This window comes from Lissotriton helveticus, chromosome 2_2 (genome assembly GCF_964261635.1).
Source record: "Lissotriton helveticus chromosome 2_2, aLisHel1.1, whole genome shotgun sequence".
Lineage (NCBI taxonomy): Eukaryota > Metazoa > Chordata > Amphibia > Caudata > Salamandridae > Lissotriton > Lissotriton helveticus.
The window spans coordinates 508,178,262-508,189,747 of NC_136060.1; the positions used below are offsets into that span (position 1 = coordinate 508,178,262).

The 11,486-nt window shown below is 42.3% G+C and overlaps 1 protein-coding gene across 2 annotated transcripts in view; it reads left to right on the forward strand.

The window, feature by feature from the left end:
• The window catches only part of LOC144821582 (programmed cell death protein 4-like), a 135,682-nt gene extending 125,090 nt beyond the window's left edge, over window positions 1-10,592 (forward strand). For both annotated transcript variants that reach the window (XM_078678791.1, XM_078678792.1), the window contains exon 12: window positions 9,085-10,592. In XM_078678791.1, the coding sequence (XP_078534917.1) occupies window positions 9,085-9,136 (52 nt within the window). In that variant the 3' untranslated portion in view covers window positions 9,137-10,592. The remainder of the gene's footprint in view (window positions 1-9,084) is intronic.
• The last annotated feature ends 894 nt before the right edge of the window (window positions 10,593-11,486 follow it).

Consider the following 11,486-nt stretch of genomic DNA (forward strand, 5'->3'; position numbering starts at 1 on the left):
GGCCTGGTCATTTTGAAACCCTGTGTTTTATTCAGGAATCTATCTTGACAGTTATTTGTATCTGTGGGCCAGATCAACCATTGTTTCCAATCAGGATGTGTTCTGTTTTGGTTAAGTATATGGTTTATGTCTATTTCTTCATCTGTTTCAGAGTTATTGCTAAACATTGTTGGCTTTGGAATAGACGGGTTATATAAATCTTTGATTTTGGCAAGGCCAAGACAGGTGGTTTGTTGAACAGTGTCATTTAAAAATATCATTTGTTCTGGGATCATGCAGGCTCTAAACAAAGCTTCTAAACCCTGTACTTGCCATTCTTTTGTACCCCAAACACTTTTCAAATCAACATGTTTGTCCCAATAATCAAATCCAAAAGTATTCATTTTTTCAAAGAAAGAATCTGAATATATCAATTTTGTGTTGGTTATCATGGTTTTCATCCCTGTCTTGTTTGACAATTTGTAATAAAATGTTTCAGCATTAGTTATGTTAAAACCTGAAAAATATGAATATTTGCCATATACGGTTCTAGAGCTCCCTTTTGGAGGTGTAGCACAATGTTCCCATTGATTAAAATTTAAAACATTTCTAGGTTGTGCAGATTTATGCAAGAAATGGTTACCATAATGGTTATAGCAGTACATGCTGTCATAATTTGTAGAACCCTGCAAATAATCATGTTTTGTAAATTTAGCAGACATTACTAAGTCAGACATCATATTGTTTATACTTTCAAAGTCCCAATCATCAGCAAAAGAGTTTGGTTTTGCAAAATCACTCAAGGAGATCTTGATTTGGTGTGGATATTTCAGGATCTCGACCGGACCATAAATTTCATAGTCAGTGTTGTCCCAGGCTACCCCACCAGGTATTGGAATTGCTGTGAAGTTGGCTGAAGAAAGTTCTGAAGAAAGTTCTCGTTTCTTGACGTGTGAAGATGTGTGTGGTTTGAGGACCAAGTTGATGTTCTGACTTGCTGTGTCCATTTTAGCATATTTTCCCTCAATGAAGCGTCCCAAAGTAAATACCATGATGAGCCAAAGTATGAGGATAAATGCACCAAAACCCACCCAAAATGCAATCCATGGAGAAACTAGATATGTTTCTTTCAGTTGTTTTAAAAGTTCCTTCGCTTTGTCTTTAAAGGATTTTGATGATGGCTGTGTCTTTTGTTCGCTGAAGCCTTCAGAGGAATCATCGAAGTTGATGAAGTAACCGGATGCAGTTCTGTCAATTGTTCCAATTGGTTCAGGATTTTTGTTTCTTGCATTTTCACTTGGTACTTCTGTATAGATTGGTGTGTCTCTGCTAAATGTCTTTATTTGGGTTTTCAGAGGTCTAAGTTCTATTGCATTGTTGCATAGTCCTTGTTGTTCTTCCGTAGGCGTTTCGAATGTGATGAGCCTCTTTGATAGGACCTCTGTACTGGTAGCAAACCTTGGTGTTCTGCTACTTATTGGGAGTCCACTTGGCCTACTGTTTGTTATCGGCCACATGTTGTGGTTTTACCAGGTCGATGGATACAACTCGGTTCTCCTTTTTTCCAGCAAGTGGCGGTAGTACAACTGATCTTGTCCCGTTGACAGACAATACAGGAACTGCTTTTCTGTAAGAAGGCCCAAATTCCTTCTTTACCGCGATCTTCTCCCTGACTAGATCCCCGACTTTTGGAATCCAGACAGGTCTTGCTGGGACAGGTGGTGATTCTTCAGTGGTCGTTGGCTGTTGTTTCAACTGTATGTTGCTCAGGTCTTTTCTTGTTTTGTTTAAGTCCTGCAAAATAGCCAAACGGTCTTTGACATCAAAGCTTTTTTCTGTTACCACTGAAGTCTGACTATCAAGGTCAGAGATCAACATCCTAGTTCCGAATAATAATTCGTACGGACTGAATCCCTTCAGAGAATTTCTTGGCAAGTTATTAAGACTACGTTGGACACTTATTAGATGTTTGACCCACCCAGCTCCCGAACCTAATATCCTTTCTATTATAGATTGCTTTCTGTCTTGGTTTTTTCTTTACACCATCCCATACCCTCAGGAAGGAAGTGAGAAGATTCCCGCTGGGCTGTGCTCATTTGGCCATTCTTTCCCCCCCCAGGCTGGATTGCCTGAGTGAAAACAATGGTCGAACGTAGCATGCTCTTAGCGTATATGCCATTTAGACTCGCAAATCTTTTATAACAGTTCTGGCGTCAGCCGTTCGCTGGGGCCACATCCATATGAATCTCGTGCATGAGTCCACTGCGACCAAGATATATTTATAGTTACCATCCCTTTGTAAGGGACCGCAGTGGTCTAGATAAACACAGGCTAATGGTTTATCCGAGATTAGAAGGGGCGTCTGTGCTGGACGTCTCACAGTTGATACTTTCATTTTTTGACATATTTCACATGCTAGAACATAGTTCCTTGTTTGTCTTCTCATTTGTGGCCACCAGTATCTCTGTTTTAATAATGATACAGTGGCTGAGACGCCAGCATGGGTAGAAGCAAGCCCTTCGTGTGCCGCTATTATCAGTCCTAACCTATGTTCCATGTTTGGAATTGCCCTATCCCCCACTCCAGGGATTCGAGCAAAAGGAACATTGTTTGTATCAGTTATGTATGAGTATTTTACTGGAAAGCCTTTAGGGAGTGGTTCAATCGAATCCTTTTCTGAAGCGCTGACAGCTTGTAATATTTCGCTGTCTATTTTTGTTTTTGACCGGGTGACGGCAGCTACGGAAGCCGTTTGCACAGCTGCCTTCGCGGCCTCATCAGCCAATGAATTCCCTGCAACGTGAACGCCATCACGTTGATGACTCAGTGTATGTATCACGTGAGTCTTTGGTAGTTCTTTTTGTAAAAGAGCTACCTGTTCCCAGAGCATTTTATGCTTGATTGTGCCACCTTTCGCATCCTTGAAACCGTTCTGAAGCCAGATCTGCAAGTATTCATTATAAGATTGAACGCAATAATACGAATCGCACACTATGAGCGTGGGGAATTCTCGATCGGTATTTTCAAGCGCCATCTTGAATGCTAGTAATTCAGCTCGCTGAGCTGTACAATCTCCTAGAGATTGTGTTTTAGTGAGGGTTGGTTTAAATTTCCCTTCGTGCCAACGACCTTTAACAATCGCGCACGCAGCACTGTAAGCTTGTTTACCCCCTACTGCGGGTTGTGCTGATCCGTCTGTATATATTATACAGCCGTAGTCATCTAGAGGCAGAATTTCGGTTGGCGGAGGACATTCAAATTCATATTGGAGAAATTCTTGTGTTTTTAAATAAGGATCAAATTCGTACATCACGTCTGTTGCAGCAAGAGAGTTAGCCCATTGTATCCATCTTGGATGGAGTGCTTTAGCATTTGGAATGCTTGCCTTTGTTACCGCCTCTAAGGCTGGTATTGGTGTCACGATTATTATTCGTTTACCTTGTGCCAGGGCTCGTTCTTTCGCTATAGCTGTCTGTGTTGCTGTAAGAATTTTTTCCGTTGGGCTAAATTTCATTTCAGCCTTAGTGTACAAGTGTGATTTGAATGCAATTGGTACCTTATCTCCCTCATTAGAGGTTAGGTATGTGAATCCGCATCTCCCTGGGATGACTCGGATCACAAGGTTGCGTGTATTATCACGGGTTTCTAATTTTGTTTTAATTAGCATGTCTGTTTGTAAGGATCTCAAAATTTCTGTGTGTGCTTGAGTCCAACTGGATCTTTTAAAGTCTGGTTTAATTAGATCGTAAAGGGGTTTGACCCTTTCTGCGTAATTTGCAATGTAAGTTCTTCCGAAATTTAGGAAGCCTAGAATTGACTGTAGGTTTTTTAGTGTTTTAGGAGCTTGGATTACGGCACATTTCTCTAGGAAATTGTCTGCCAGGCTCTTGCCTTCACTTGATAACTCATATCCTAAGAATAGGACCGTCAGATGGGCAATTCTGGACTTTTTGAAGTTGAATTTGTAACCCTCTGCAGCGAAATCAAGTATTATGGTGTTCACTCTTTTCAAGTGAGTTTCCAAGTCATCATCTGTTAAGTAAATGTCATCGACATAAGATAATGCTTCATCATCATATAGTTGTAGTAATTCTGTTACTCTCGCTGAGAATACCCCCGGGCTGTTCTTGTACCCCTGGGCTAACCGACAGAATTGTTTTTGAGTGCCATTTACTGAGAATGCAGTTAAATATCTGCTCTCTGGTGCTATGTTTTGACAAAAGAAACCGTTGGAGATGTCCAAGGTTGTTTTGTATTTTTTGCGCACTATGTTATTCATTAGTGCAGCACTGTGTGAGTTTTGCACTGCAAAAGTTTTGCAACATGTGTTAAGGTGTCGGTAATCCAAAACTAGACGGTACGAATTGTCTGGTTTGGAGACCGGAAATAAAGGATTGTTCATTTGTGAGGTGCAAGTTTCAATCACCCCTTGGTATTCTAGCTGATCTAGTATTTCATTTACTTGTTTTTTAGCTTCTTGCTTAATTGGGTACTGCCTTTGTGCAGTAGGTTGTGATTTTAACTGGACTTTGTGAGGAGGAGAATCCTCATCCCATCCTACATGATTTTTATATAAAGCAGGTGCTAAGGCCACTGCCCACTTTCTAGCAAGTGTATATTTTTTATGAATCGGTATTTGATTCGAGAAGGCAGGCATAATTACTTCTTCGCCATGAGGGCACTCCCTGACAAACTCTGGTGGCCAGTCTTTTTCAGCTAGAAGGATGTCATAGCCCTTGGATAGGTTATCCCAAAATAGTCCCCTTATTTTCCTAGTCTTATCTCCCTCTATACGTAATGTTATCTCGTATATTTTGTGGGGCTTGCTAACTCTGGTATCTGCAGTTTCCACTTGAAGGTATTCATTCGTGTCCACTGTCTCCAGATGATTCATAAGGACTTTGCGAGCTATGCTCACCTCTGCTGCGCTGTCTAGCATTGTCTGAGCCCATTCTCCGTTTTTCAGTTGTGTCCTCAGTATTCTCGGCATTGTTAACTACCTTGATACTGGCTACCTTCTTTTTTGGAAATTGTGATTTCTTTTTCAGTTGAGCAGGTTCCTTGTCTTTGGACTTGGCGTGCTCTTCTGATCGTCCTCTTCTTTCCGATTTCTGCGAGGAATTCTGAAAAGATTGAGAGGGACGTGTATCAATGTCTTGATATCTATCAGGTTTTTTAATATTATCCCTATTTCTAAGGTTATATCTATTCCCAGAGGGTTCACTCTGAGGTGACCTTTGTCTCGGGTTTGGAGATTTCTCTCTTCGCCTAGGAGACCTTCCTCTGGACTGGAATTTCTTTTCTTTAGGATTGGATTGTTTATTTCCATCCCAGTTCTTTTTTGGTGAATTATTATTAAAAAATATTTTTTCTGGACTTGTAATCAGTTGCGGTTTTACTGGTATTCCACCTAGACTATCTCTGCCTAGTTCTTCATAGGATTTTTCTATGATTCTGGCAATTTCAGCTGGTTGGTCTGCTATATCTGTCTCTTTTAACCTCTGGCGGATCGCCACGTTTGCTGCTTCACCCTTTATGTTGGCTAGTAATATAGCCGAGACCTGCTTGAAGTCTTTTAGTAATTTCATACCAAGAGTTAAAGCTGGTTCTGGACCGCATTCATCTTGAATTTGTTTTAGCACATCTGGTATCACCGAAATGGATGGGACACCGTGCGTTTTTGTATAGATGGAAGCAAAGACTGTACCCCAAGTGTCACAGTCCTCAATGTGTGGTGCGATTCCCATTGGGAGACATATAGTCAGAATCCTGTGTTTTTCTAATGGGGTGGTGTCAGGAAACACCGCCTCTATTTGGGTAATTTTCTGTGCCAACCAGAATGGTATCTGTTCCCGTTTAGCTGGAACTTTACCTAGGCAGGATTGGATGTTCTGTGGTGTAATTTTATTTGTGTTCCCCTGGTGAGGGGTCAGCTGTGGAAGTTTAATCGCTGGCTGAATTGTTGAAGTCCGCATTACATACTGAACTAATTGTCTGTGAATTTTTAGTAGTTGTTTTAGCTGTATTAACAGCTCTGCTGCAGGCATTCTTTCGATGTCTGGATGTGGTGTGTATCCGGCTAGGACCGGCCACGTTGCTCCTGGTCTTCCTAAAGGACCGAGCCTTGTAATGTGATTGTTATGTATTAGGGCGCCATCAAATAAGAGCAAATGCTCTTGGAATTTGAGTGGTACTTCCACCTCCTCGAAAGGAGTGTACTCATTAGGAGGTTCCTCTACTTTGTAATAGTGGAAGTACTTTGTTACAGCATTTGCTGCTGGAAAATTTATCCATGTATAGTATACCTCTGTCTGCCGATATTCGTGTGCCTCGATTACGAATATGACTGTGCCACCTCTAGGTGTCAGTCCATTTTCTATAAGTTTTAGAGTTATAGCTCTCCTTTTGGCGACCTGGATGAGTATTATATCCGGGTCTGCATCGAGTGCTGTAGTATCAGCTGCTGCTATTTCAGTAGCTAATCTAATTGCCTCTCTTTCTTCATCACTCTCTGTCATTTTACCGACAGGAGGCTTATGTCTTTTGTTTGCAGATCAGGTTTCTTTATGGAACAAAGATTAGGTGCACAATATTTTGGAACTGTTTTACCCTTCAACGTTGACTAGACCAAGAACCATACATAGGAGTTCCCTCCTGCGAGGTTTTGGAGGATATTATAACCTTTCACCCACTCCAGACGTCTTTGGAGTATTTAGGAAAAGGGGTCTGAGTGAGAAAGCACGACTGAGTTACTCTAAATGTCTTACGTTAGTTTTATCGCCCTTTCCAAACACGTTGGGCGCCATGTAGTGTAGCTCCTATTTTCCCAATAGGCTCTGCGCATTGGAATAGTACCTACAGCAGTAAAGACCTAGGCCAGACGTTAACTAGGTCTACTACTGTCGAAACTAGACTTAATTTTTGGGTTTGCCAGCTAAGCTCAGAGTTCGCTAGAAACTTTCTCGAATGTTCAAGGAAGGATTAACTCCCCTGATTAGACAAGAAGGGATTTAGTTTCTGACAACCATAGAACATGACAACTTTGCTCTCCCCTAATCAAGAGTCAATCTCGAGAGTCGTGTGAGCACAAGGCAATTATTTTACTCAGTCAGTACGTGCATTCTTAGTCTCATCAGAATGTAGAGAAAAGGAAGAGACGGGCGTGTTCAATAAAAAGGTGTTATTTATTGATCAGTCTCTTTTCTCGTACAAGAGAAATGGATCGATATTATTGCAATACTTATAGTTAAGTAAAGTGCATACATTAGAAGCAATAGTATAAAATAATACTGTAAAAACATTGATATGGTTTCTGAGCCATATGATGTTTAAAATGAATAAAATATATTTACATACACATATACATTTGACTAAACGTACTCAACTGGTGTTTCTAAATACGCCTACCCCGTGTACCTGACCTAAGTCTAATGCGTGGGCGGGAATAGAAAGTTACAGTTTAGTTTAAGTTTGTTTTTGCCAAGTGAATAACTAAAGAATTCTCTAGGAGGGGTTATTCAGTTCTGTACCTGGAATTTAGGATGAATGAGGAATGGTATCTCTTTCTCTGCTCTCGATATTCCAGGCTGCCTGCGAGGGCTGCCCAGAAGCGCCGGTGCTGGGTCTCTCGGCTTGAGATAGCAGCGCGTCTCTCAGCGCGTCAGGAAGGCGGGGCTGCTGGCTGCGGGGTCTGCTTCTGCTCTCGGCTTCGGCAAGTATGGCTGCTCCGTCTTGTCACCACGCGTGTGTTTGCATAGGGCAAGGTCGGCAATATTTATACCTTAAAGGTGCCGGGATTGACGTAAGGATGGACATAGGTACGTCAATAAAGATGTCATACGACTTGCTCGTTAGCACATTCTTTACTAAAGTTCTCTGTGAAATCAAAACAATGGCCGCACGGATTATCCAGGTTGTCATAGGTTTGATTTGTTATGAGAACGTCGTATGCCTTATCAGGGGCTGGAGGAATATCGCTTGTCTAATTAGATCTCAAGCGTTATGACCTAATCAGATAACACGTTCCTGTGCCGTAGTGTGACTGCGTCAGATAACGGTATCTGCATCATGGGGAATTTCTTGCCTCATGGGCTGACTGTTAGTTAACTAGCTAGTAAGTTTAACCAGAATAGGGTCAGGAATAGGGGGATCGAATCAGAACCTATAGAAATACACGACAGCATAAATACAAAATAAAGATGGCATCCATGCGTGGACGTTTGATACTTGGCCATAATGTCAAGCATGTGAACCTAAAATAACTTGAAGTTTCAAACCTACTGGTAGTAGTGTTTTTATGTTTTAGTCTCTATCAGCGTCTTCTAGTTTAAAAACTCATGGTGCGAGTGTGGGTTCGCCTTTATAGCACTATGAAGTATTCTAATCTGCTCAGCCTGCCGCAGTCCTGTCGACAAAAAGAATCAAACCTATAAGTGAAAGGGGAAACACAAACACAGTTTTAGCCTCCTCAGCATGTGTGAGGCACTTCAGAACTTTGAAACTGTGGAGAAGTTTCTTTGTCCCTTCACAGGCAGTATGATCTTGGCAAAAGTGAGGGATGCAATGAGAAACAGTGGTATTTGTGTGCGCTTCTTGCATTAAAAATTAAACATGCCAATATATACAGGGGCAGGATGCCCAGGGCATACACAAGGATATCAAGCCTTTTAAGCAGAAGGCACCAAATTCTGTTTATCGCCTATTTCGAAGGGCTAAAATCATAATAAGTGATAATTATTACACCTGATCAAGTCCCAGTGCAGTAGTTTATCAAACAAGATTTTCTCCACCCCCTGAAGGTTCGGTAATCGAGTCTTCGTTGATTCCATATACCCCTTAAACCGAGATCTGTGCAGAGTGGGCTTGGATGTGCTGACTCTTCCAGGAGATGTTGGAGCGAGCCACAGCCCAGAACCATGCCAAGCTTGGTGTCTGCTTTACACGAATGGCCTTCACTTCAGAAATGTTTTTTATGTTTTTAAGTAAAAGTATTGCTTTTGCTTTTGATGTATGGTATGCATATTTGGTGAGGAGTGTATTAAAGATGACTCGATATCTTTGTAGTATTTTTAAAGTAAATATATATTTTTTAATCTCTTCTTTTAGGGGACGCAAACGTTTTGTGAGCGAAGGAGATGGCGGACGGATTAAGCATTAACTCGAATCCTGAAAACACACCACAATCTCTCCAAACCCTCAATGCTTCCTGCAAGACCACTGCAACAGGGGGGGGGGCAGGCGTGGTGTGGGGGGGAGGGGAAGTTGGCACTTCATCTTGAGAAAGCTTTGTTTTAAGATTTAATGAAAATGTAAATATGTGAATGGTGGCCCGGTAGCTCAACAGGGTCCAGCCTCCAGCAGCATGCTGACCTGACAGGTACAGGTGCGAATTATGTCTGGCGGAGGCATTGTTCTGGTGTTCAACTGATCGAAACCCTTCCTGAGGCCTTGGGTGGCGTGAGCTGCCCTTGCTCTGTTTAGAGGTGGTGCTGGTCCCCTTTACCAAAGGTTCTCCCTGTTAATTTTCAATGTGTGGCAAGCTGTGTAACAGAAGCTGGGCAGTTGATATCTGTGCACATCCTTTCACTGACCTTTCTGAATATTGCTTAGTGGCCAGAGTCCACTGTGCCAGTCATCGTGAAGAACATGTTCACTTCCACTCCCTTTAGCGCCCTCGTACTTGCAGACAAATACCTTAATTGTATACGTGTGCGTCCAACTGTAGGTGGTATTGGACATGTCTGCTGTAACGTGTCCCAGTAGCTGAATCTGTGGTTTGGCTCCCCCGTAAATATGCATCATCCGTGAATACATATTGAGTTTGCGGAGTCGTTTCCATTAGTATTGTTACTAAAAGACTTTGTTGAAATCAAGTCTGCGTTATGTTCGAGCAGGTCTTGGAGATGTGCTGCAGAATGCCAGTAGGCCCGTTGACAATCAGTAACCCAGCAGGTTTCACTGCTGCGGCTCACCCTCCAGCCTAAAGAGTCTAAACTACAAGTGCGTAGTCAAGTTTATAAAGTTGCAGCTGTTTTCCGACACCGGTCTCGTATATCTCTATGGCATCTCCCGTGCTGTGCAGAAGCGGATTATGGTGCATTCACCCAAACCTCTGCATTTCCTGCGGAAACAGAATTTCTTCCTATGCGTTAATGAGGGTGATTATGTTAATCCAAATTGCCTTTTTTTTTGCCTTGGCTCCAGGAAAAACCAAAGTGGTGCCAATGTATACTTTGGCCGCCAGGTAGGCAGATAAAGCATGCTATTACCTAAATCACCCTGGAAAAGGTACTGAGTTCTTGTTTGATGTTCCAACAACTGGTCTTGATTGCTTGGTGATGGCAGACAAAAGGCCTGCTTCCTCCTCCTCACCCGTCTGTTCAGAGTGTTCGTGCACAGAGGTCCTTGTTTACGTTGGGGAAAGGGCATCCCTGTTTGTACCCAGTCCATTTTCTGTGGCATTAACAAAATAAACTCTGGTAGTCACAAGTTCATGTTTGTGAGTCGCCTTCGTGGAGGGAACTCTTACCTGAAGCTCCTGTGTACAGTTTCTGACATACTGTGCTGTTGGTCAAAAAATAAATTGCAAATAAAATTAACACCTCTACAATAAAGAGTGAGCATGGTTTTGTTAATGACTGACTGTGTTGCTTCCGCAAAGCTTTCACCCTCCAGTATTGGATCTTCACTGTTCTCAGCACTGACTATTTCATAGATTCACATGCTTAAATCATCCCTGTCGTCAGTCTGGAATTGCCCACTAAGACTGAAAATAACAGGAAACATTAACATGCTAGCACGCAAGACAGCATGGTCTGTTTAGTAACCCATTCGTCTCATTGTATATACCCAAACGTCAGCCAATGAGGTGACTGTGGTTGAAACCCTCACTTCTAGAGGCCGACATGGGACATATTTTGAATGCTCGTTTTGCTTGAGCAAGTCCTTGTCAAGAGCTTGTCACCGTACTGCCATTTAGCGCACCATTGACTCACTTCCATCAGGATCACTTGCACTGCTCTCCCGATTTAAGAAATTGTTCACTTACTTTTCCCCTTACTTTGCTACAGCCTTGGACCTTGCCTGGAATATGTGATTGGGTGTGGGCCTGGAGAATAATATGTTTGAGGCATGAGTCGCTGTAGATGTACATGCTGTGCATAAGTCGACCATCTAGTGTTGGGCTCGGACGATTACAATTTGTTTTTGTTCGCAAACGTTTTTCAAGTGACAAGGCTGTGTGACTCCTCCTTTTGGTGATACTGCGCATGGCCATCGACTCGATTGTTAGATTGTGTCTTTCCGCTGATGGGTTCAGATGTACTCGGTCGTGCTCTGGTTCAAGGTCCTTTTGGGCTCCCTTTGGTTCGCCAATAGATCCCTTTCTCAATAGTATTGTCTCGATCACGTATTCAGTCTTGCGTTCCGAGAGAAAGACTTGCCTTGAGGGCCTGTGGGCTTCACACAGTTGGACCCTTTCAAATTTAACATCTCTAACCCAAAAATGA